We start from the raw sequence: 26,921 nt of genomic DNA on the forward strand, positions 1-26,921 counted from the left end.
GCTGTCATTTCATTTTTGCCATGCATCTGTGAGATTTGTGAGTCAGGTATTACTACTTCCATTTTATAAGGTGAAGAAGCTGATGCAGACAGGTTTAATGTTAGAAAGTTTGCTGACAAAAATATGCATTGCTTGTTATTGTGTGTATTAGTCTACTAGTGCTGCCATAACAAAAATACCACAGAGTGAGTGGCTTAAACAATAGAAATTTATTTTCTCATACCTCTGGAGGCCAAAAATACAAAGTCAAGTTGCCGTCAGTGTGGGTTTCTGGTGAAGGCTCTCTTCCTGGCTCACAGAGGGCCTACCTATGTCCTCACACGGCCTTTCTTCTGTGCGTCTGCAGGGAAAGAGCGAGAGCTCCGTTGTCGCTTCCTTTCCTTGTAAGGACAGCAGTGCGATAGGATTAGGACTCCACCCATATGAGCTCATTTAACCTTAATTACCTTCTTAATGGACCTCTCTCCAAATACAGTCACATTAAGGGGGTTAGGACTTCAACATATGAATATGCGGGGGAACATAGTTCAGTCCAAAACAGACTGCAACCAAGGGACATTCATACCACTCTGAGGAAATAGTTATTTTATGTAGCAAGCCTGATTAACTACTTTTTGCAGTCCCACAAAATGTGCAGATAAGCAGAGATTTATTTTAGTAGATTGCCCTCTGCAATTACTTACAACAAAAATAAGACAAACTTGCCCTCCACCTAAGACATTCCCTCGTTATCTAGAAAATGTACTTTTATTAAAAAAAAAAAATCTATTGATTTGACAACAATTTTCAAGATGTTATCTGGCTGAGAAAAGGAAAAGATCACTTCAAGGGAGTTGCAAAACCCTAGATACCAGTGCCCAGCTCTGTTATCTCTATCTGAGTGAGCAGCAAATTCACTTACCTTCTCTAGTATTTTTTTCCCTTCTCTAGTCCTTAATGCTCTTTGCATGGTCAGTAGATTATATCTATAATCTACTTCAGTTCCCCCAATTTACCTTTATTTATTGATAACAGTGTAACTCTGTATTATTCCAAATATATATGGTTAAAATTAATATTTAAAGTGAATATTATTATGAGCCAGTCCTCGTTTGGATATGCTTTTAATAAAACCCATAGAAACTTCTTGAGAGCACTTTTTATATTACTTGAGATGAGCACAGAAATGAAACTAAAAAAATAGAAGAATCAGTTCTTAAAGCTGCTTTTTAATTATTATACAGGTCCTTAGAGTGTATTACGATCGCCTTCTGGATAATGCAGACAGGAGTTGGCTGATCAACTACATTCAAGAAATCTTGAAAAAATATATGCATGCTAATTTTCATGAGCTTTTTCAAAGTTTGGATTTTGATAATGACGGAGTGGTGGAAGAAGATGACTTACACAGCTTAATGTTTTGTGATTTCCATGATCCCAAGAGAGAGGATACCAACTACAGAGAAGTTGCAGATGTAGATGCTCTCCGGGTGATAGTAGAAGCTCACCTAGAAGAATACAACAATATGAGCAAAAAAACCCTGAACCTTGTCTTATTCCGATTTGCCATAGAACACATCAGCCGACTTTCCAGGATCCTGAAGCAGCCTCGCAGCCATGCTCTTCTGGTTGGTGTTGGAGGGAGTGGAAGGCAGTCTGTCACCAGATTAGCCGCCCACATGGCTGATTCTTCAGTTTTCCAGGTTGAAATCTCCAAGGGCTATGGTAATTCTGAGTGGCATGAAGACTTAAAAGTGATCTTAAGGAAATGTGCAGAAGGGGAGATGCAGGGTGTCTTCCTGTTTACAGATACTCAGATTAAAAAGGAGTCATTTCTAGAAGATGTCAGCAATCTACTAAATGCTGGGGAGGTTCCGAATCTCTTTGCATTGGATGAGAAGCAGGAAATATGTGATAAGATGCGTCATTTAGATCGCCAACGGGATAAAACCAAACAAACTGACGGAAGCCCCATAGCTCTTTTCAACATGTTTATTGATCGCTGCCGCAACCAACTGCATGTTGTCCTTGCCATGAGTCCCATTGGAGATGCATTTCGGATTCGTCTTAGAAAGTTCCCTGCTCTTGTTAACTGCTGTACCATTGACTGGTTTCAGGTATTGTCATGTAAATTTTAGATAGACTTCTAGAAATATTGAATCTCCATCATCAGCATGACTTATTTTAGAGCCCCCCCACCAAATTGTAGCTTAGCAGAATTTTCTGATCAGTAATAATGTATTTTATGAAATTATAATTCAAAAATAATTATAATAGAAAAACTTCTTATTGCTAGTGTATACAGTCATTGACATCAATTTATTGTAGAAAGTTTTAGGATAAAGTTGTGTATCAGTCAGGTTCCTGACAGGGAACAGAGAGCACCCTGGAAGGCCTCACTGAGGAAAGTTGAATGAAGGGACTGTTCATAGAGGTGTAGGCAGGATTAAAGGAGCTTGAGAGGGATGGTCAGACAGGAAGTGGTAGAGTGTAGCAAGAAGATGTTACTACAGCTGGGTAAAAAAGGGAATAGGGAGGAAAGAGTGTTACTGGAACTTGGAGCTGTGGAAGTAGGAATGTCTGATAGGAACAGGAACCCAAAACCTAGAGCTCAGCTTCTGCTAGAAAGGAAGAGGGGTAGAAACGCCTCTACCTCTTTTTGTTTTCCAGTCTCCTTCCGTTAGCAAACCCAACAGGACGTCAAAAGGAAGAAGGCCCCAGCGACCACTTTTTCTAGTAAATTTCAGTATCAGGAAGTGCAGAGCAGACAAGGGGGTGGGGTAGGAAGTTTGCAAGCAGTGGCAGAGATCCTGTAAGTGAGATCTAACACATAAGAATTTTTGACCTTGGGGAATTTACATAGCCCCTTTGTTCCTCCATTTCCTGCTAAGATTAATTATTTCACGAAGAACATATTTATTGAACTCTTGCTTTGTAGCAGGTCTTATTCTAAAGCTGGAGGAGAATAGGAAAATGAAATAGACTAGGCTTCTGGTTTCCTTGAGTTTGCTTACTTACTTGCAAATTAGTGAAAAATAATTCATCATACAGGGTAGCATGTAGGTTTTCTGAATCAGTGACCTTTACGAGGAAAGATGAAGGACAAAAAGTGCCAGTTCTGAGAGGATCTGGTAAGAGAATAAATTAGTGAAGACAAGGAGCTACATAGAAGGAATGAACGGCGTGAGAGAAAATCAGGGTGACAAGGGCACAGTAACTGAGGGGTAAGTCATAGAGCTGAGGTCAGAAAGGGGGGAAGTGCCAGATCAGGTAGAGATTTACAAGTTGGGCTTTGGATTTTATTTTGAATGTGCTGGGAAGTCTTTGAAGGATTGTAAATTGAGAGTGTGAAAAGAGCTAATTTTTCTTTAATAAGTTCACTCTGGCAGCTGCATAGAGCACAGAAGCAGGGAGACCAGTTAGGACACTGTTGGAAAATTCCAGGAAGATGGTAACAGAGAGTTGAACTGCGATGATGGTTGTGGGTATAGAAAGAATGGAAAAGATTTGGAAGCTATTTTAGGGATGGTGCCCATAGGACTTGCTTTTGGGATAAATGTAAGATTGAGGAAGAGGAAAGGGATCAAGGATGACTTTGGCTTGAGCAACTGGGTGTATGGTGGAGATGTTGACTAAGTCGGGGAGGACTGCAGCTATTTTGGGGGAGATAAGAACTGTGTTTTAGACTTGTTGAGTTTGAGAGGGTTATAAGAGAAATCAAAGAGGTAGTTGTTGATCTAATTCTGGAGTTTAGGGGAAAGGATAGTAACATTTACCTCAGAGAATTGTTGGGAGAATTAAATGAGATAATAATAGTAGAATGCGCACAAAGATAGACATTCTATAAATTTAGTTCCTTTTTTCTTCCTTGCTCCTGCAATACTCATGCCCAATTTCTCTAACCCCTGAACAAACCATGAAGGGTTAATATTGCACGCATTAGTTACTGGCTCCCTGTCCTAAGGGGTCAAGTACTTGGGGGAAGTTCCTCATGAGTGTCTGTCCCACCCCATCCCTCATGTTTTCCCCTGCATTTCCACCATCCATGAAGGACCGCAGTAATAACAAACTCCTGTCAGTAAATTGGATCATGTGCTAAAGCATTTATCTTAAATTCAGTCCTGGCCTGAAGATGCACTACAGGCAGTTGCCTCCCGCTTCTTGGAAGACATTGAAGTGTCAGAGGAAATACGAGATGGCTGTATTGAGTTGTGTAAAAGCTTTCACACTTCTACTGTAGATTTATCGACATCCTTCTATGTTGAACTTCAAAGATACAATTATGTGACTCCTACCTCTTATCTTGAATTAATCTCTACCTTCAGACTGTTGTTGGAAAAGAAAAGGAGGTAAAAACAAAATTTCTTATTTCAAAGTAAGCTATGGTGGTTTTTAAAACATTTGTGTGGACAAAAATGACATAGCAATGATGTGGTAGAGATTTATTTCATATATGTATATACTGTGAGTTTTGTTACATCATTAAATGATTTACTCCACAGACATTCTTAGGGTAGGGAGCAGGGCTTATTCTTTTGTGCAGATGCATTGCCCAGCACATGATAAATGCATAATCATACCTGTTTAAGGAATGAAGGTGTGCCACCCAGAGGTGTGGTAAGGCTCCAGGATACTTTGACAATGCTATTGGGTAAACAACACTAGTGAGTAATTTTCCTTTAATAAGTAATTAGATAATAAATAAACCTTCTCTTTAGGTATTGAACAGCTGAAACCCAGAGACAGCCACTCAATATACATAACCAGCTTTCCTTCTTTAAGTAAACTCTTATTTGAAAACATCAATACAAACATCAATAAACTTATACGAATTTAAGCAATTTTTTATATTGCATTTGTAATTTTTAATATTTTTATTTCCCTCTTGAAGTCTGACTTAACAAACTAAACTTTCCCAGGTACTTAAATAATTTCTAAAATCTAGTAAGTTAAACTTATACATATGGTAAGCCTTAAGTCCTTTTCAGTGTTTGACTATTGTCTAAAAACTTAATGAGATTTTTTTTACTTCAAAGCACAAATTAGCTCTGTTGATCAATTACATAACTTATATTGGAGTACGAGGCTGATCTGTTCATCTAATAGACCAAATTCTTTTAAATATTAAAAAAATACTTAAAACACCAAATGTGCACAGATTCCTTGACAAAAAAATAATAAGTTTAGTTTTTGCATATTAACTATAGTTCATTCTAAATCTTCCTATGGCTAACTCACTATCTCAGGCATTTTGAAGTACCTTTTCTCGTATTGTCCAAGATGCTACCTAGATACTGGTGGGAAACTCCTTAGCCGTATTTATAGTGACTCTTGTAATGCCTTCCACAGCAGGAGTGTCATAGCTTTCCTATTCATCATGGCACACACCCCGTGTTGAATCATACCAATAGTATTTTTTCCATCTACCTAGTGAAATCTGCAAGTCCCACCCAAGGCTGCTACATGACTTAGCTGAATTTTACTATTTCTTTGGCTGTCATTTTATTATTTCTTTCCATGTAGATCTTAGGATCTTTAACCTAATGGAATCTTGCTTTTCTCCCCCCATATTTTCCCATCCAGGGAGATCAAAACCACTTGGGGAGTCTGATTAATTTGGGGGTATCACTCATCTTTCTGTTTGATTATATGCTCACAGTATTTAAGGCCATCCTAACTGGAAGAAAGATGATAAAAGTGAGATACAAACTTAGAGAAAGGTTGAAAGTAATAGTTTTCTAGGCATTTTTAGATATTCTTGTTGGCCTTTCAACTTTTTAAAAATGTTCTCCTTTACCTCAACTAGAATTCCCACCCTGTGGTTATTCTTCCCTTAATAGCTGAAGTCTTTAGATCTCCTTATAGCCAGGTAGTACTGTAACCTAGAAGCAAGTTATCAGGTTCCCTGCCGAGAAACCAGTGTTTTAGCCAGCAAAGCATCACGTGGGATGAACCACCACACTGAAACTGCTTCATGTTGGCAGGAGTGAGACCTTTCCAGTGCTTGCTCCACAAGGGTTCCACTGAAACCGAACTCACAGATAACATGGTATCCTCTTTCCAGTCTCCTCAGTTCCCATTGCTGTAACACGTTTTGCTCGGAGGGAATCACAAATGCCAAAAGTGTAGCATGTCCTGACTTGTAATTTTTTTTTTTTTTCCTATGACAGCCTTTTCAGTTTTCCAGCTCAAGTCAGTTAAGCACTCAGTTGAAGAGTGCGCTTCCACCTTTAGACAATTATCAGGTTGGTTCGTTACCTACTCCAACCAACTTTTTGAAGAGAATTTCTAAAATGTGTCACCTTTTACTTTGAGACATTATGGTATCTCAAATATTTAAAATGAAACAAATTATAAAGGAGAGTTTTCTCTACTCATAATGTATAATTATCTCTAGAACACATATGAATGCAGATAAAAAATTTAAAGTATCTTAAAATATTACATTATTTTGAATCAATTATTATTACCTTATAATAATATTGCACCAAAAAAGTGTTGAGCTTTATTCTCTATTGGCCACTTTTATCTTAAATTTAAAAATTCCTATTTCAAGATACCTAACACATCTTAAAATTATATGCCACATTTGGCAGCATTCAAAATAATATATTTTGGGCACTGAAGTCTATTTAAAATAACTGATTATAAAAAGATTTTAAGGAAAAATAATGTTGTTGGAATAAACTTCCCAAGGTGACTAATTGTAGAGGCACATCATTCATCTTGGTATAGGATGTTCCTTGCCTTATACTTAGTGTATTTATCTTTTGAATTTGTTATATGCCTAGATATTGTGTCAGGTACTGGAAATACAAAAAAATCCCAAGACGTACTGTCTACTTTTAATAGCACACAATCTAAAGTTCTAGAGTTTATATTTTTCACAAAATTGTTAATATATGTGAAAATCTTTCAAACCACTTTTTAAAAATTGAAGTATACCTGATTTACAATGTTGTGTCAGTTTCAGGTTTTAAGCAAAGCGATTCAGTTATATATATTTATAACTTTTCAGATTCTCTTCCCTTATAGGTTATTTACAAGACACTGAATATAGTTCCCCGTGCTATACAGTAGGTCCACTTCTTTAGTTATGCCTTGAAAAAGCCTGAAAAGCTCAAGAACACTTAAGTTTTTTCCTTGAAGGAGGAGCTAGAGCCTGACGGCTAACCTTGTTTTATCTTTGCTTTCAGTGAAGTAATGAAAATGAAAAAGAGGTACGAAGTGGGTTTGGATAAACTGGATTCTGCCGCATCTCAAGTAGCCACAATGCAATTCGAGTTAGAGGCTCTACATCCTCAATTAAAAGTTGCTAGCAAAGAGGTTGATGAAATGATGATGATCATTGAGAGGGAATCTGTAGAAGTTGCCAAAACTGAAAAAATAGTGAAAGCTGATGAAATAATAGCAAATGAACAAGCTATGGCTGCCAAAGCCATCAAAGATGAATGTGACGCTGACCTGGCAGGGGCCTTGCCCATATTAGAGTCAGCTCTAGCTGCCCTTGACACTCTCACTGCACAGGTAAGAGCACAGCCACAGGCTTGCTGGGAGACGCATCATCATAGCTTAAGAAAGTACTTAATATTGTGTGCTACAATCTAGTCTGTCTTTCCAAATTAGTCTCCACATTTAATGCGATTGAAATCATTTTCAAATTGGCAAAAAGATTCCCTCATTCACCTGGAAAAAAGGAAATGTACATGCATGACTAAGACAATTTTGAAAAAGAAGCAAGCTTCCAAATGTTCTAAACAACCATACAACGACTGTTATTTCAGGAACTTTGCAGAACAACTTTAATCAACAGGGGTATAAGACCCAAGTACATATTTTGATGCTATGTGCACCTATTTCATATTTAGACACTTGTAATTGGAATACACCTTACAGTATATATGATAAAGTGTTATGTCAATGTTTGTCAGTTGTTTTTTGTGATACATAATATGGCTTATAATGTTATATTTTATAATAGCATGTCTAAGCTTTGACGTTTATTAGGGTGTGAAAGTGAACATTTCAATTAAGAAAGATAAAGATGAATTTTAAAAAATAAATAGTGTTGGGAATCTTGGCTAAACTTTTGGGTTAGGTAAGGGAGAAAGTGTTAGGTCCTTTCGTCACACCTTACTCCAAAATAGATTTCAGATTGAAATGTAAATATAAATAGTTACTATAAAAATGGTAGAAAATGTAGGTCAGATGTTAATAATCTTGGAATGTAAACTAGAACCTAAGATTTCTTTGGTATAAGAAATCAGGAACAAAAAAACACTAAGCAATATTGTTCGTAATGTATATGCTCTCTTTTGTATTTTTCATAAATAATAAAAATTTTTTAAAGTACTGAATTTTAGTACCTAAAAGCCAACACATTTTGTCTGATATAAACACCATGGACAGAAATTTAGAAACACTGAGGAAAAACTTTTCAACTCTATGGTAAACAAGATATTAATATGCTTCTATGTGAAAAGCTCTTACAAATCAATAACAAGCTCTAAGATAAGATAGTAAATGGTATAAAGAAGTACTAATTCACAAAGGAGGAAATACAAATAGTCAATAAACATATGAATACAAAATGTCAATAAACATATCATACCTCATTTGTATTTAAAGAAATACAGATCAAAATAAAATTTCTTTGGCCTGTCAGAATGCCTACCAGTGTTGCGAAGGGTGTATGTAGTAAAACAGCAGGCACCCTTCTGCTTTCTGGAGGGCAGTTTGTCAATATTTGTCAAAAGCTTTAAAAAAATAAAAGACATTAAGACTTTAATTCAATATGGCAATTGTAATAGTAAAAAAGAGAAAAAGGCACAGATAGGGTATTAGAATTATGGTTCTTATCTGTGCAGTGGAAGGCTATCTATGCAGCCATTAAAAACGATGTAAGTGTTTACTAGCATGAGCGGATGTTCGCTATGTATTGTTATTGAAATAGAACAGATTTTAAAACAGCGTGTATGTTAAGTATACTATGAGTCCATTGGTTAAAATACAGCATATACACTGGTTTACAGCATATACATATGAAAAAGATATAGAGGGATATAAAGGAAAATGTTTACAGGAGCTAACTATATATAATTGGTTTATAAGAGACATTCATATGTATAATTTCTCTGTGTTTTTCTGTTTGCATCTATGACTTTTATAGCTTTTCAGAAGCAACAAAACTCTTAACTTTGTGACAGCCAAACTCTCTTTCATGTGTTTTTGAAGTAGATTTCATGTCATAAGTAATCACATATAGGGTATCTTCCCGTTACTCTTTTTTGTTTATAACTTTTCCTTTGGGATAAACTTCTCAACACTTCTTGACACAATTCTATCACTTTCACCATTTCTAGCCAATGAACAGTGAGTTTCTATCTTATGGCTTAGTTTGAAAATAGGAACCGATTACAAATCATATGTAAACAATTCTTTTTTAATAATAGCATGTTATTATTTCAAGGACATTACAGTGGTAAAATCCATGAAGAGTCCTCCCGCTGGTGTCAAGCTTGTTATGGAAGCTGTATGCATCTTGAAAGGCATCAAAGCTGACAAAATCCCTGACCCAACAGGTTCAGGGAGAAAAATTGAGGATTTCTGGGGTCCTGCCAAAAGACTTCTTGGTGACATTCGATTTCTACAGTCACTTCATGAATATGACAAGGACAATATTCCTCCAGCTTACATGAACATCATAAGAAAAAATTATATTCCAAATCCAGATTTTGTTCCAGAAAAGATTAGAAATGCTTCCACAGCAGCCGAAGGTCTGTGCAAATGGGTCATAGCAATGGATTCGTATGACAAGTAAGTACTAACAAAAAGAAAATGAACTGGTGTGTTTTATTTTCAGGTTTGGCCATTTAAATAATATAAAGAGCTACATAGGTGAGAGGGTCCTCAGAAAATCCTGTCTAATGCCTGTTATATGACATATTTACTGGAGGCAAGACTATACCAACTAAATAGTATAATACAATGATACTTCAACTTTTTGGACTCAGGAACCCTTTACATTCTTAAAAATTATTGCAGACCCCAAAACCTTTTTTATCTACCATATTAGAAATTAAAACTGAGAAATTTAAAAAATATTTACTTCATTTTTAAATAGCAATAAAAAACTCTACATGTTTACATAAGTAACTTTTTTTTAATCCACAATTTTCAAAAAAAGTTGTGAGGAAAGTGGTGTTTCATATTTTTGCACATCTCTTTACTATGTGCTTTAATAGAAGACAGCTGGACTCTCAGATCTGCTTCATTCAATCTGTTGTGGGGTATATTGTTTTGATTGAAGTATATGAGGAAAATGCAGCCTCACACAGATGTTTAGTTGCACAAGGAGGACCTCTTGGAGTCCCTGAAGGGGAGGGGACATGTCTTGGACCACATTTTGAAAACCACCCTTAACATATATTCTTTGTTTAGACAAAAAGCCTTTTTTTTTTTTTTAATATATATTTACTATTTTTTATTTTTATTTATTTATTTATTTATTTATTTTTGGCTGTGTTGGGTCTTCATTGCTGTGTGAGGGCTTTCTCTAGTTGCGGCGAGCGGGGGCCACTCTTCATCACGGTGCACGGGCCTCTCAGTGTGGCGGCCTCTCTTGTTGCGGAGCACAAGCTCCAGACGTGCAGGCTCAGGAGTTGTGGCTCATGGACCTAGTTGCTCCGCGGCATGTGGGATCTTCCCAGACCAGGTCTCGAACCCGTGTGCCCTGCATTGGCAGGCAGATTCTCAACCACTGCGCCACCAGGGAAGCCCAACAGCCTTTTTTGATGATTGTATGAGAAATACTTATATACAAAACAGTAAAAATTTTTGGTTATTTCTTCAAAAAAGGAACTATTACTGGTCGTCTTTCAAACTCATAAACAGTTTGAATCATTGTACATATATATATATATATATTACAGGCTATGTATATTTTGGACCATGATATATTATGTTAATGATAAATTTTAATTTAATGTTTTATCATTTATTTAGAAAGATAACATGACTTATTCCATTTTCCAGATAGAAAAGAATTTAGATCCATCCTTTTTCCTACATAGTTCCTTTTATTACCAACATACATATTTATAAGATAGCTGGTTTTAGTTAGGGATATATTCTGAAATTTGAGAAAAGTACAATGTAAAGACAGGAGTGTCATTCTTAGATGTATTTAATAAAACTGGAAGAGGAAAAAAAAAGTTGGGGAACTGAGGAAGTGGGTGGACACACACAAAATCATTTTGACTATTTTGAGATGAAAATAAAAGTTAGATTAACCCATTTAATTATTTAAAATAATAAAAAATTTTTTAAAAATGAAAGAGTAAAATGATGTAAATAAAATACCCTTCTTCTCCTCATCATAATTAAGCCTTAACGAATTAGGCTAGTTTCCACAAACACTGTTCTATTTTACATGTATATGCTTATTCTCTTTTTCCAAAATCACCGAAATTGACATTGGTGACTGAATATTTTATTTTGGGTAAAAAAATTACCTATTTGAAAACGTTATGTGTATTTGATATCTATTTTAATAGTCATGTTTTATGTGCTGAGATCAGGTTTGACTGATTCTTAAATATAGAATATAGAAATCAGTATAGGTTATACATGAAGATGTGTTTTTGAGTTATAGTAAGGATATTAGAAAAGTAAATTCAGTGATGGAAAGTACACTAGAATATTAAACATGTATTTAATTTTCCAATTTTACTTTTGGCAGAGTGGCAAAAATAGTAGCTCCCAAAAAGATAAAACTGGCTGCAGCTGAAGGGGAGCTTAAAATTGCCATGGATGGTCTCAGAAAGAAGCAGTCAGTGCTTCGGGAAGTTCAGGACAAGCTGACCAAGCTTCAGGACACACTCGAACTAAATAAACAAAAGAAGGCTGACTTGGAAAACCAGGTATAGGATAATACAGACAAATATGGGCAAATCCTCAATTATTCTAAATAAAAATGATGTTCATGCTGGCACAAACACAGCAATCCTGTTTTCTTCCTGGTCAGTGGTTGGCAAACAGTGGACCACAGGCCAAGTCCACCATTGTCAGTTTTTGTATAACCCACAAGCTAATAATGGTTTTGACATTTTTAAATGATTACATATTAAATGATTTTATAAGTACCTATATAATATCCTCATTTTTGCCTCTTGGTCCACAGAGCCTAAAATATTTACCTTCTGGCTCTTTACCCCACAAAAAGAAAAAAATTGTCAATAATCTCTGTTGTAGATTACTAGAATATTGAGGTAGATTATTTAAATCACTCTTCATTATAAGTGAGAAAATGGAGAACCAAAATGTTAAGTGACTTAGGTTATATAAGAGTTAATAACTGATTTTCTTTGCTGTACACCTGAAACTAACACAACATTGTTAATCAACTATACTCCAATAAAAATTATTTTTTTTTAAAAAAAAAGAGTTAATGGCAGAGCTGAGATTAGAACTCAATACCCAGAACCATAGTGCGTCCACTGAAAATGTTTTTAAGACTAAAATCATCGCTCTTAGATAGTGATACCATTTGCAAAAATTAATTGCTAGAGTCTGATTATGTTCCAGAAAAAAGTCAAAATATTTTATAACAGTCAACATTTATTGAGTGCTTATATGCAAGGCACTGTTGTTCTGAGAGCAATGTATATTATCTCACTGATTCTCACAAAAGCTTTCTGAGGGAGGTAATCTTTTTGAACCATTTTGTAATAACTAAAGCACAGAAAAGTTAAGCAACTTACTCATGGTCAATGCAGCTTGTAAGCTAAGATCCAAACCCAGGCAATCTGACTCTAATAGCTATGCTCTTTCCCACTGTACTAGACTGCTTCTTTCTGTAGGATATGTGCACATATTTTATATTTGTGCAATATGTGACATTGTGCTAATCTTAAAAATGTGACCTATTATTAGGTATGGGTTCCAAGTGATCAGTTTTAGTTTAAATAATATAACTAAAAAATGGGTATGTGGTTGCTCGCTGTAAACATTTTTCAACTGTGTTGTATGTTTGAAATAACTTTTCATAATAAAATGTTGGAAAATTATGGTAATGTAAATTGAATGCATGCATATATGTGTATTAAAAATCTACTTTTGGAAGAGAAATTTCGGCTAAAATATTTTTACTTGGTGGTTTCTGATGGCAACTTTATTATAGTCCAAGACCTGATTCAACATTTTAATACTGTTGAAAGAAGAATGGGTGAAGAAAGAAACTAGGAAGCACAAGATATTAAAGGAGGGAAAATTAAGAGAGAAAGGTTTTTATTTAGGAAGTATCAAAAATATTACCAATTATATACCTTCTTCTTTTTTTAAACCTATCTTTAGATAAACTGATACAGTATTTTATATCTTTTAATCTAAAAGCATTTATTTAATATAAATATTAATAGCATAAGAAAAAGTATAAGCCAAATTCTTATTCCAAAATAATCTAAATGTCTCTGCTTTTGTCAATTATTTACTTCCTCTGTTCATGTAAATTATTTCATTTTGAACTTTAAGATAACCTTTACTTAATCTTGTCATCTTCTAAGAATAATGATGCTAAGTCACTTAAAATTAATCAAAATAATTCAGGTATTCTATTGGAATATTGCTATTGCATGGGTTGAAATAGCTTATCCCAAAGTTTGCCATATTCATAATTACCCTTCCTCTTTTTTAAAATAACATTGCTTAATTATGTATAATCAAACTTGGCTGACAGTCTTATGCACAAAGTAGGCTGTCAGCTATTGAGTGATGTCCTAATTTAAGGTTAATTGCAAGTGCCTGAGTAGGTTGACACAATTTAACAACTTGAAAATTGTGCTTTGTAAGTAAGCATAAATCATTAAAACTTTTAAACATTTAACCTTTAAAATTATCATTAAATCAACCACAAGTTAAATGAGGGGAAAACGTTCATAGAATATTTAAAATAAAATGCATTTAGATTATTAAAATGGAGGGGAAACATCTATATTTGCAAGAGGATGTCCTTTATTACTTAATTAACTTCCAGTGTCTCATACCGTAGCTCATTTCCTTAAATAGAGCTATTCTTTGCATTATATGATAAATATCTGTTATGAATTTCACAAATTATATTAAAGTACACACTTCATTATGAAAAATATTCTAAAAGGTCTTGGACTTGCCAGTCTTCATAGTTAGATATTGCACATTTTTCTTTTAGAGTGTTAAAAAAAAAATAAATTCCAGGCGTAAGTTTGTAATGTAAAAATTTATCCCTGAGGGTAAAATCTTGCAGAAATTTAAATAATTTTTTAACTTATTCTACTTGTAGATGTTGATAAAAGTTTACTTTTATTTTTGAGGTTGACCTGTGTAGCAAAAAGCTAGAACGAGCTGAAAAGTTGATCGGAGGCCTTGGGGGTGAGAAAACTCGATGGAGCCAAACAGCTCTGGAGCTGGGGCAGCTGCACATCAACCTGACAGGGGACATCCTCATCTCCTCAGGGGTCGTCGCTTACCTCGGAGCCTTTACATCTAACTATCGACAGGTAAGGAATACTCATCGACCTCTAGGGTCTCTTCCTGAGCCTCCCATTACAGTCAACATTAATCTTGGGGTTTTTTGTTTGTTTGTTTGTTTGGATTTTTTGGTAAGTACGAGGGAGAAAAATGTTTTCAAGTGATTTCTAGTTGTGTATTTTAATTATTCAATAAATTAGCTTGGTAGCCAAAAAAATGCTATATCAAATACTCTTCTAATTGTTTTAGAATTGTTTTAGAAACAAAAAGATCTACTTTAGAACGTAATGTGAAATGGTAGGCTCTAATGATAAAATTTCAGTTCTTAAACGAGTATAAAGGTATCGGGATTTTTGGGGGGGGGGCTGGGGGGTGTTTAGTCAACTACTCTCTATGAATCTCAATAATAAATCATTTCCAAATGACTTCAGAAACTGAAACTTTATGGGAGGAAAAGATGAACCTACCTAAAACCCAATTGATAAGTGGCTTCTTTCCTAAGAAAATAAATACCAGGTTCCCTGCTTCGAATTCCCACCCCTTTGACGGATTCTGCCTCAGTCTCCTCCTCGACCCAACTCCTAACCCTACTTCTTCTCCCAGCTTTTTTGTTCCACTGTTCAGTCCCTTTCTCAATGAGACCCAGCACATTCTTCAGCTCTCTCTAGGAGTACAACCCAGGACATGGCCCTGTCAAAGCAGGAGGAGAGATTTAGAAAAATTAAAAGGAGAAGAAGGCAATGAAAATAAAGAGAAGAGAGAAATTTGAAGCATTTGGCAATAGCTTCTGGTATCAACGGAGGAGAGAAAGTAAATGAAAACCCACTTCTGTGTGTGGCTTTATCAAGTTTTACAAAGCATTCGCTTTGCCCGTGGTCTCAGTTGAGCTTCGCTTGAATTCAGGGCTTTCGCTTAAGTAGGGTTGATTCTTGGTGGCCACTCTTTTGGTTTGCTTGTTTGCTTTTAACCAAACTAGTTTAAAATCCTCACATTGATCATGCTTCTGTCTTTAGTCTTTTGGGTTCTGGTAGCCCTTGTCCTGGTGCATGACTTTCATATTCTTCTTAGATTCCTGTCTTCATTTGTGTCTGAATGACTGTCTGCAGTTATGGCATTGACATCTTGTAGTTCAGATAATTAACATTTAACATGACACTATTTACCTAGTCATAGACTTGTTTGCTCGACATTTTCAGAGACTGAGGCTTATAAAGATTAAGAAAACTGCTCAGAACCACACAGCTGGTCAATGACAGAGCAGAAATGAGACTTGTTGTCACCTGAATCCTAATTTAGCCCTCTTTCTACTCTTCTATGTCAACTTGGAAGGAAGGACGTAGTACCTGCAGAACCGCCTGCACTCCTCTTTTGGTTCCCAACATAACCCCTGGTGTCTGCACTGGCTCCTGTTGAGCATTACAGTACCATGCTGGAAGTCTCCAGCCAGGGCCGCTCCTCCCAACCCAGCCCTCTCTGGCGACTCCTTCCAAAGCACTGCATCTTGCTTGACTCCCCAGTCACCTGCTTCCACCAGAATGGGGGCTGCCAGTTAGAACACTACACAAATGCTTCAAGGAAGCATTGAGGCCAGAACTGAGACCTTGAAATTTATGGACAGAAGCAGAGCAACACTAAGCTAGACACAAGCTCCAAGCAAAGCTTATAGCTGCTTCTGTGAACTCATGTCCACTGTCCCCACCCGTGATTCAAGAGGACACACTCATCCCGTCCCATCTAAGAAGGCTTGAAGGCAATTTTATCCCTTCCTTGCTTTACTGTAACAACCTACGCTTTTACTTAACTAATCTCTAACGTCATTGTTCCTTCCTTTGAATTCATTCTCTGAATCCTGCTCTGTAATCGTCTCTCTTATCTATTTCTCCTGGGTCAGGGCAGCTGGCAGTTTACGCCCCATCAAGTTTCCCATTCGATTCTAAGCACAAGGGTAATAGTGGCAACTTCAGTGCTCTGCCCAGATCCCCGCCTGGCTTCCTGTGCTTTCACGTCCAACAACCAGCACCTGTGGCTTTTTTGGCAGACTTCCCTTGGGTTCTTAGAACTCACTTTGCGCAGTGCTTGGAGAGCTAAAATTGGCTGGGAATTTACTGCCCTCTGAGGCTGGCCTTAATGAAAGACTGACAGAGGTGAGAGCCTGAAGGTCTGTCTCCCTTCCTCTGGTTGGAACAAATGCAAGGAATAATTTACACCCCCTGTAGGATTAAGGTGTAACCACCTATGCAGAACTTTGGCTGATCCCTCACCTTTTATTGGCTTCTTCCTGGTCGTTATACTGCTTCTCCTAGTATCCCTTCCTTAATAAATCATTTCAGATAAATCTTCATGTCAGAGTCTGCTATTGGGAAACCCAAGTAAGACAAAAAGGCTTTAAAACAATCTTGGTTTTTTCCTAACGTCAAAGTCTCTGGATACCAAGAGCCTGCAGTAAGTAGCTAGATCCCCTCCCGCTAAGCTTGAGTCTGAGTAGTTGTCAATTATTCATCAACCCCTTTGTAGAGTTTCTGGCACTCCTCATAATAAAATGTAGAAAATTTCCATTCTCCTAGCATAACTGGGCCCACAGTATTCGATTGTAATGCCCATGCCTATCTCCAAAACAAAATCCTACAAAGCTGTAAGGACATACAAGCCCTGGAGTTGAATTAATTTGAACTTTCTAAGAGACCTTTTCCCTACCAATAATCAAAGTCAAAACTGCTTTGGTGGTGGTAGTTACTTTCACCAAGATGGCACCCTTAATGGTCAGTTTTCCATTTCCACCAACTATCTTACCACCTGATTACCAGCCAAGGTCCTTGGCTTGTATTTTGAGATGCTTGTTCAGAGGCCCTCATGTTCATTTCACTTATTCTCTGCTGCTGCACCCTTACAGATGTATAATTGGCCACTTCAATTTCTAAGCCAGAGTTCATCTGTGATAACATACTACACCTGTCAACTATAGAGAGCATTCCACAGCAACTATGGCTTTCATTTTCCCTACTTCTTCCCCATATCACTGGCTACAATGCCCATACCAGCATCAAGCTGTATCTGAGAAAACCTTCAGACCTCCCCACGAAAGTCTTCAGGCCAACGAAAAATCAAAACATGCCCATAGGAACAGTGTGCTAGGAGCCAGAATCAAACTGGAAATGCTGCCTGCTCCTCTACCCTACATAGCCATGCCATCTGTCCTGGTGCCAACAACCAAACCAAGTAAAAACCCAGATGATAGTCATTAAGTACTCATGAGCGTGCTGTCTTAACTCAGTTTTGAATCATGGTTAACAACTCTGAATTCCCTTCTGTGGGCAGTTTGCTAAGCCCTCACGCCAACCATTTCCCTTTTCAGGCTCTAATAGTCCTGGGTTACAATTGGCACATATCCAACTTCCAGAGGTCCCCATATACCGAACACCCAAGGACGGCCCCTTCTTCCCGGTGCCTGTGGAACTATTCAAAAGACCCAGTGGTCAGGAAGCCCTGGAAACCTAGCTAACTCCACCCCACTCTGCTTGACGTTTATAAACTGCCCCCTGCAGTTCCACCTTGCTGTTACTCTGTGTCCGGGTGCAGCCTCCTGGGTATCAGCTTTCTCTCATTTGGAGCTGTAAGTAACAAAGAGTTCTGCCTCTCATCTATAGGAGTGTCTTTGTGTTATGACCCACCATCCAAGGAAGCTTTAATCATACCTAAGATCATATAATTATGAGACAGAAGCCTGGCAGACAATGCCTTAATCAAAATAAAAATGTCGTCCATAAATGGACAATTTGAAATCATGTGCCACTGATGAGATGCAATGAGAAAAACACAGTATCATTTCTGTGATATTCCTGCCAAAGGTGCATAACCTCAATTGACTCACGAGAGAACACCACACAGACCCAGCTGTGGGGCATTCTACAGAAAAACTGGCTAATCAGGGTCATGAAAATCATCAGCTGTCCCCAAACTGTCATAGCCTTTCACGTGCACACCGAAGGGAATGTTGGTCCAACCTACTCAGCAGGAACCCGAGGGAGACGGTAGTACCCACCATGCCCTCTCAGCTAGCTCCACTTGGCACACACGGTATCCTCATCTGCCCATGAACTGCTATCAACACCACATATATCCACCTTCTCCTTGCCTCTTTCTAACCTATTTTCTCTCCAGTCACGTCTTTCACTGTTTATGAACCCTTTGATCTATAACCTCAATTTGGACCTTGATTGCTGATTTTCTGAGTGTGAACCTAAGCTTGAAGTACGCTTCCGGTTCCTGAGCATCCTAGCAAACTGTGCCCCAGGTGGGGTATCCAAAACTCCAGTATGTGCCCTGATCCTTATTGGTGCCTAATAACCCTGCTCTGGTCCCTCCCCCAGGACATGTGAGAGCCAGACACAGATGTTTTCTGTGTCCCCTACTGGTTCAAACTGGATTTACTTTTATACCACAGTATTGTAGTAAGGTGTGCTGATATTTATAATTTAAAGAAAATGTGTAGAAAAACATGGTGATCTCCATGTATTTTGTCAACGGAAGCTTTGGAATCATAATTGGCAATTCGTTTTTCCAGATACAAAGTTCTGAGTTCACTAGTAAGTGATCTATCTAAATTTTATCTTAACATTATATATAATTTTCATTTGAATACATAGTAGAGCTTCTAAATTATGATTTTATTTTGAAAAATATGATGAACACAAATCATTTCTGAGGTAGAGTTTCAACGATGCTTTGTAGACCCAGAGTGTAGTTGAGGAGTTTACAAGGTATTCATTTGGTAACCTCCAACCTCATTTTTATATCTTTCTGTGTATGTCTTAAAGAACCAAATCAAGGAGTGGACAAATTTGTGCAAAGGAAGAGATATCCCCTGCTCCGATGATTATTCCCTTATGAGTATTCTGGGAGAAGCAGTGACAATTCGAGCCTGGAATATTGCTGGATTACCTTCTGACTCATTTTCTATTGATAACGGGATCATCATAACGTAAGGAAAATATTTTTCTCACAAATGATCTCTATCAGTCAGTGGATTTATTTATCTGTGTACCTTTTTAACACAGCTAGTAAACTTTTATAGTATTGACAAATGTTTTACTTAACTAATTAGCTAAATTAAATATGGATAATCACTTCCTTCTCCAATTAATGTCAGAGTAGTTGAGCATTGGAGACAGGAGTAAACAAACTAAAAACCCCAGATGACTTTTGCTTAATTTTTAATCAATTTTTAGCAAATAGAACAAAACCCTGCCATAAGTAAGTGAAGTCCAAATTTTTTATTCCCATAAAACACAGGGTTTTTTTTTTTATTACAGGTTAATGAAACATGCAGGGATAGGTTTGTGTTGATATGTCTTATTCCCTGCTGGGTGTGCGACCACCTTAAATGGTATGGATACATTTCTGGGTCCTGGGCTGATTGGGGCTTTTAAAAGAGTGGTGTTATTCCTGGAATCTCCTGGTTCGTAGATAAATCCCATGGAGATTGGGCCGGGAGGATACTGGAGGCTCATCCAGCCTTACCTTTCCTCAAGGTGTTGCCTCCTAGAAGCCAAGGACTTCACTCCGCCCTAGTGTGAGGACGATCATTGATTGTGTTATTTTCAAGGTCACGTTACTATGGGCCTTCTATCACTGGGCCAGTCTTTTTGGAGGCTTTAGCATGTTAGAAATAGCACAGGGAAACCATCAGTAGGAAACGTTCAGTTCTGTGTTACATCACTATTTTGAGTAGTTGTTACTTTACTACTGAAAAAGTAATTGATATGACAGTACTTAAAGTAAAAATGGTTGAGACATATAAATTTTTAAAAGTAGAATTAACCACTATGTGTAAAAACCAGTTATTATTACATTTTTTGTTTGTAGTATTTATGAAAATTATTCTACAAATTAAAATTCTGGTGAACAAATTTCTTTACTGCTCAGCAAATGATCCTGACATGTGGATTTCTATAGCATTTATTTACTGAACTATTCTAAAAGGATTTGAAGCATGTGCAGTTTGAATATAACATAAAATAGGACAAAATCTGATGAGACCACCTAGGGATATTAAAGAGGTAGTTACTATTAGGTACTTGAGACAAGCTAATCCTTGCAGTTGGGTCCTGAATTAAGCTCACAGCTTTGCGATAACCAAGGTAAAAAGGAAAAGCTGTGTCACACAGTTCTCATTTTTCAATCAAGCAAATCATACTCAGAAAAACAAACTTTCCCAGGAACTAAACTTACATTTAATCATTTTGTTGATTTGGAGAAGAGATTATCAAGCTTTTCTTTGGCAGACTAAAATTAAGCACTGGGTACTCTTGCTCTGATAATCTAAATTAATCCAGAAGAAAGATTATAGAATCTAGGTAAATGATAAATATGTACATTAGTTTGCAACTAAAACAGATTTTTAAGTGCCTTTTAAGAAGTATAGGATGGCAGCTAGTTCGTTTTTTAAATACTTAACAAGTAGGTGGCAAACAGTTTGAGTGGACGTTTAATGTGAGAATACACATTAGACATTGACAATATGGGAGGTTTCTGAAAGTTTTGAAGTGTATCTTTTGGAAGCCTCATATATTGTTGGTGGGAATGTAAAGTGGTGCAGCCACTATGGAGAACAGTATGGAGATTCCTCAAAGAATTAAGAAGAGAGCTACCATATGATCCAGCCATGCCACTTCTGGGTATTTATCTGAAGAAAACAAAAACACTAATTAGAAAAGATACGTGCATCCCTATGTTCATCACAGCATTATTTATACTATCCAACGATATGGAAGTAACCCAAATGTCTCTCAACAGATGAAGGGATAAAGATGTGGTGTATATGTAAGATGAAATACTACTCAGCCATAAAAAAGATGAAATCTTGCCACTCGTAACAACATGGATGGACCTTGAGGGTATTATGCTAAGTGAAATAAGTCAGATGGAAAAAGACAAATACTGTTTGATTTCGCTCCAGTGTGAACTATTAAATAAGTAGATAGATAGAAAAATAATAAACAAAACAAAACAAAGGGCTTCCCTGGTGGCGCAGTGGTTGAGAATCTGCCTGCCAATGCAGGGGACACGGTTTCGAGCCCTGGTCTGGGAGGATCCCACATGCCGCGGAGCAACTAAGCCCGTGAGCGACAGCTACTGAGCCTGTGCGTCTGGAGCCCGTGCTCCGCAACAAGAGAGGCCGCGAGAGTGAGAGGCCCGCGCACCGCGATGAAGAGTGGCCCCCGCTCTCTGCAACTAGAGAAAGCCCTCGCACAGAAACGAAGACCCAACACAGCGAAAAATAAATAATAAATAAATAATTTTTTTAAAAAAATTAAAAAAAAAAAAAACAAAACAAAGCAAACACGTAGATACAGAGAGCAGAGTAGTAGTTACCAGAGGGGGAGGGGATGGGGGTGTGGGGGGAGGGTGAAATGGGTAAAGGGGATCAAAGATCTGGTAATGAATGGAAACTAAACCTTCAGTGGTGAGCATGCTGTAGAAGTCAAAATATAATATTGTACAAATAATAATAATGATAATAAAATTTTATTTTAAAAGTTTCAATGGAAAAAGAAAGAAATCCACCTTTTACTTTTGTCCAGCTGGACCAATTAACTTCAGCTAAAATAATAGTACAATTTTTTTTTTGTTTTTGTTGTTGTTGCTATTGTTTCCCTCTCAGAAAAAAAGCTTTGATCTTCCCAAACGATTGTGAATATACTTGGTCATGTCCCACATAGTAGTAGTTATGCCTTTATGGTTTTGATTTGCAATTTATATACTTTTGTTCTACCTAGGAGGACATCTATAACCTATTCCTGTAACTCCATTTATCCAGCGGAGGCTGATATGCTTCTTATTTTCTAGCAAATAAATGTACCCTTTCTTTTGGGTCCGGTCATATTTCAGTAATACTGGAACTGTTGATGAATATTTCTGCTTTTAAGATTCCATATCTTTCAGTGATCTTTTTCAAGACAAACTCCCATTTCAGGAGAGGTTGAAGTAGAAAATGGTTTTAATGAGCCATAACACCTAAGTGTTTGCTATTTGTTTGTAAAAGTGTTCAAGCATTAACAAGAAGTTATGGTAGCAACCTTACTAAGTAGGAAATATTAACATTTTTCATTCTTGGCTTTTTTTTCAATGATTTTGGTAATCTTATACTGAGAGGTTTCAGTAAATAGGTTAAGGTGATCATTTTGAAGTATGAGATAAGTATCTTACTTATTTGCTAGTGTGTTCTTCCTTCCCCAGAGATACTTACTTGATAATGATAATACGTAATATGGAGCACTTACTAAGGACCTGAGCCTGTGCTAAATGCTTTTCACATACTATCTCAGCTGAGGGAAGAGTCAGTAATTGAGGGAACTGGAAGAATATGTAAAATTTGGGCAAGTTAGAACATAATTAAATTTTGGAGCTACTGACGCTTGAAGTTTCCTTAGCTAATCAGAATTTCAAGGGCTAGTGATAACATTAAATGTAATTGGATTCTATCTAAACATTTCACAGGGAAAGTATTGGGATTGTTTAACAACTTGGTAAGTAGATCAGACCTATATCTAATATAACCCTGCTTTTAAAAAATGTTTTAAGTTTTCATTTTTATAGGAGTCAGATAAGTCAGGTTTATTTCAGCAACAGTAATAACTGAGAGGAACACCCACTTTCTTTGTCTGCTTTTATCTAATTGTGTGTGTGTGTGTGTGTGTGTGTGTGTGTGTAAAGAGGAAAATAGCAGAACTCTTTGAAATGTTCCACTGCTATATATCCAAATTCCGTCCTTCCATGCAGACTACAGTGAACAGGTATTATCATGGTAGAAGTCTGTATTTTTCAAATACACAAAAGAGCACCAAATATTTATCCTCTCTAGACAATAACAAAAGAACAAACACTATCAAAACTTGGAGTGCTGGGTGCTATAATAATTCAGTTTCCATTTGAGAAACTATGGGAGCTCTGATCTTCAAAAGCAAACATTGTAAACTGAAGCCACAACATTGTCCTGTTTTTGAATCAAAAAGATGTTATCTTGAGGGTGTTGTTTGAAGAAAATTAATCTGATGCAGTTGTTAACTGGGTATTGAACAGTATCTCTCTTCCAACTTTTTTCTTCTTTTTCAAAATTGTTTTGTCTAGTTTTTACTTCTCAATATAAATTTTAGAATATCTGCAGAAGATTCTGCTGAGATTTCGATAGGGACTGCAGAATCTATAGATCAAAATTTGGGAAGAATTGACAACTTAGTAAGTCTTCTAATCCATGAACACAGTATATCTCTCCATTTATTTAGATCTTCTTTGATCTTTGTTGGAAGATCTTATCTATGAATTCAATTTTAAAATACTTATAGGACATTCAAGTTATCTATTTATTCTCAAGTGAGTTTTGGTAGTTTCTATCTTTCAAGAAATTGGTCCATTTCAACTAAGTTGCCAAATTTATGGGCATAGGGTTGTTTGTAGCATTCCCTTAACATCTTATTAATGTCTGCAGGGTCTGTGATAATTTTCCTTATCATTCCTTATATTGGTAATTTGTACCTTCTTTGTTTAGCTAGAGTTTGTTAAATTTTGTAGATCCTATCTAAGAACAAGCCTTTCATTGCTTTTCTCCTTTTTTTTTTTTTTTTTTTGGTTTTTGTTTTGTTTGGTTGGTTTTCAGTTTCATCGATTTCTTATTTAATATTTACTGTTTCTTTTCTTTTGCTTGCTTTTGACCTAAATTGCTCTTCTTTTTCTGATATCATAAGAGAGAAGCTTAAGTTACTGATTTTAGATTTTTCTTCTTTTCTAATCTATGCATTTAATGCTGTATATTTTCCATTAAGTACTGCTTTAGCTGCATAGCACAAATTTTGATATGGTGTATTTTTATTTTCATTTCCTTTAAAATATTTTCTGATTTCTCTTGAGACTTTTTCTTTTTTGAACCATAGGTTATTTTAAAAATGTATTGTTTTATTTCCAAATACTTGAGAATTTTTAAGGTTTCTCTTTGTTGTTTGTTTTTTAATTTTTAACTTAATTCCATTACGTTCAGAGAGCATACATTATCTAATTCCAGTTGCTTTAAATTTATTACAATTTGTTTTACAGCATAAATATGGTCTATGTGAATGTTCCATGTGCAATTGAAATATTATGGGATGGAGACTTCTTTAAATGTCAGGTTGAGTTGTTTGAGAGTGTTGTTCATATCTTCCATATCCTTGCTAATATTCCATCTACTTGTTTCTTCATTTCTATCAGTTTTAGCTTCCTGTATTTTGGAGCTCACTTGTTGGATGCATACGCATTTAAGATTGTCATGTATTATTGACGAACTGACCCTTTTATCATTATGTATTATCCCTCTTTATCCCTGATAATTTTTCTTGTTCTGCAGTCTCCTTTTTTCTGATATTACTATAGCCAGTCCAGCTTTCTTTTGATTAGTGTTTGCATGGTATCTTTTACCATCATTTTACTTTTAATATAAATATGTTGTTATAATTGAAGTGGGTACCTTGTGGATAGCATACAGTTTGACCTTGTATTTTTCTAGTCTGACAATCTCTCTCCTTCAGTTAGTAAATTTAGACAACTTTATACTTGATGTGGTTGATATCATTGAAATTAGATCTGACATTTTATTATTTCTGTTTTTACATTTGGTTTTTGTTGCCCTGTTCCTTATTCTTTTAGATTACTTGAATAATCCACCATTTTTAGTATCATACTTTAATTTATCTATTTTTTACTATAATACTTTGCATTATTTTTTAGTACAAATTTTCACAATCTACCTAGAGATAGTTTACCACTTCAGTTAAAATGTAGACTTGTAACCATGCAAGTCCCCTATACCCTCCCCTGATTATGTTATCATAGTTATATATATTATGTCTGCGTACATTGAAACTCTGCCCCCCAGACACATAATGTTAATATTTTGTCTTAGTATTTATGTATACTTCAAGGAACTTAAGAGGGGGGAAATAGCCTATTATATTTACCATTTTTTGATCTTCTTTTATTTCTAAAGTTCACTGTAGCATCATTTCCCTTAAGGGTGAAGAACGTTAGCATCTGTTTAGAGCAGATTTGCTGGCAAATAATTTTTTAGTTTCCTTCATTTGAGAATATTTTTTATTTTGCCTTTATTCTTGAAGGATATGTTTGGTGGACATAGAATTCTGGGTTGACATTTCTTTTCTTTCTTTTCTTTAAATATGTTCTACTCTGTTCTGGCTCCATGATTTCTGATGTAAAATCTGCAGTCTTTTGAATAATTTTCATCCAAATATAATATATCATTTTTCTCTGCTGCTTTTTTAAAAATATTTTTTCAAAATATTTTTTCTTTGGTTTTCAGCAGTTTGATTATAATGAGGCTGGGTGTGGGTGGGGGTTTTTTGTTTTTTTGGTTTCTCCTTTTTAAGGATTGAGTTTTGTGAAGCTGTAAATTTATGTGTTTCACTGAATTTGGGAAAGTTTCAACCATTTATTCAAATGTGTTTTCTACACCAGTCTCTTTCCCCTTCTTTCTGGGCCCCAGTGACATGAATGTTAAACCTTTTAATATTTTTCACAGGTCTTTGAGACCCTGTTCCTTTTTTTTCCAATCTTTTTTTCTCTTTATTATTCAAATTGGATTATTTTTTTTCACGGGTCATCAAGATCACCCATTGTTTCCTCTGTTGTCTCCTTTCTGTTGTTGAGTCCTTACAGTGAAGTTTTTATTTCAGGTATTATATTTTTCAGTTCTAAAATTTTCATTTGGTTCTATAAACCAAACTTTCTATTTCTCTGTTGATAACACCTCTCTTTCCATTTATTTCAAAAAATATTCCCCGTTACCAAATGAAGAGTTGTTATAATAACTGCTTTAAAGGTATTTTTCTAGTAAATCTAACATCTTACTTTTTCTTTAAGAATTAGTCACATTCTGGTTCTTTGTATATCAAGTAATTTTTGGACTGAATCCTGTTATAGCAGCCTGAGCAGATTATGACACCCCTCAGACTCTATGCACAACAGAGGCCCCTTTTCCCAGCTCTTCTATCCAGAGAGATGGATTTTCACTCAGTGTTTTAGGTGACTGAATTACCACTGCTCTGCCATGGTAATATAGTTCTGTGGCTGGGTTGACCTGGGGGTAGGGACAGAAGAGAGAACAGAGAGATTCCCCCCACCCCCACTCTCTGGCTCGCACATGATCATTTTCTCCGTCTTCTACTTTGAGTTTTTGCTACCTGTGCCTGCTGCACAGTTCCCCCCATTAGGCCTGTTCTCAGACCAAAGCCAGAAGATAAGGAGAAAACACACACACGCACACACACAAGAAAGTCACCACCCCCTTATTGGTCATTACTCAAGTTTTAACTTTTTTCCCATTCACTTCTTATTACTTACTTTTTAGAATCTGCAAGTAGTTGATTTTTGTATTTTATCCTAAAGTTTTCATT

The 26,921-nt window shown here is 36.2% G+C and overlaps 1 protein-coding gene across 4 annotated transcripts in view; it reads left to right on the top strand.

Moving 5' to 3' along the window:
- DNAH7 (dynein axonemal heavy chain 7) overlaps nt 1-26,921 on the top strand; it is a 225,785-nt gene that overhangs the window by 125,895 nt on the left and 72,969 nt on the right. For all 4 annotated transcript variants that reach the window (XM_068544746.1, XM_068544747.1, XM_068544749.1 and 1 more), the window contains 7 exons: nt 1,224-2,096; nt 4,099-4,328; nt 7,176-7,506; nt 9,449-9,795; nt 11,720-11,900; nt 14,328-14,513; nt 19,299-19,462. In XM_068544746.1, coding sequence (XP_068400847.1) covers nt 1,224-2,096; nt 4,099-4,328; nt 7,176-7,506; nt 9,449-9,795; nt 11,720-11,900; nt 14,328-14,513; nt 19,299-19,462 — 2,312 coding nt within the window. The remainder of the gene's footprint in view (nt 1-1,223; nt 2,097-4,098; nt 4,329-7,175; nt 7,507-9,448; nt 9,796-11,719; nt 11,901-14,327; nt 14,514-19,298; nt 19,463-26,921) is intronic.

Source organism: Eschrichtius robustus, chromosome 5 (assembly GCF_028021215.1).
Source record: "Eschrichtius robustus isolate mEscRob2 chromosome 5, mEscRob2.pri, whole genome shotgun sequence".
NCBI classification, from domain to species: domain Eukaryota; kingdom Metazoa; phylum Chordata; class Mammalia; order Artiodactyla; family Eschrichtiidae; genus Eschrichtius; species Eschrichtius robustus.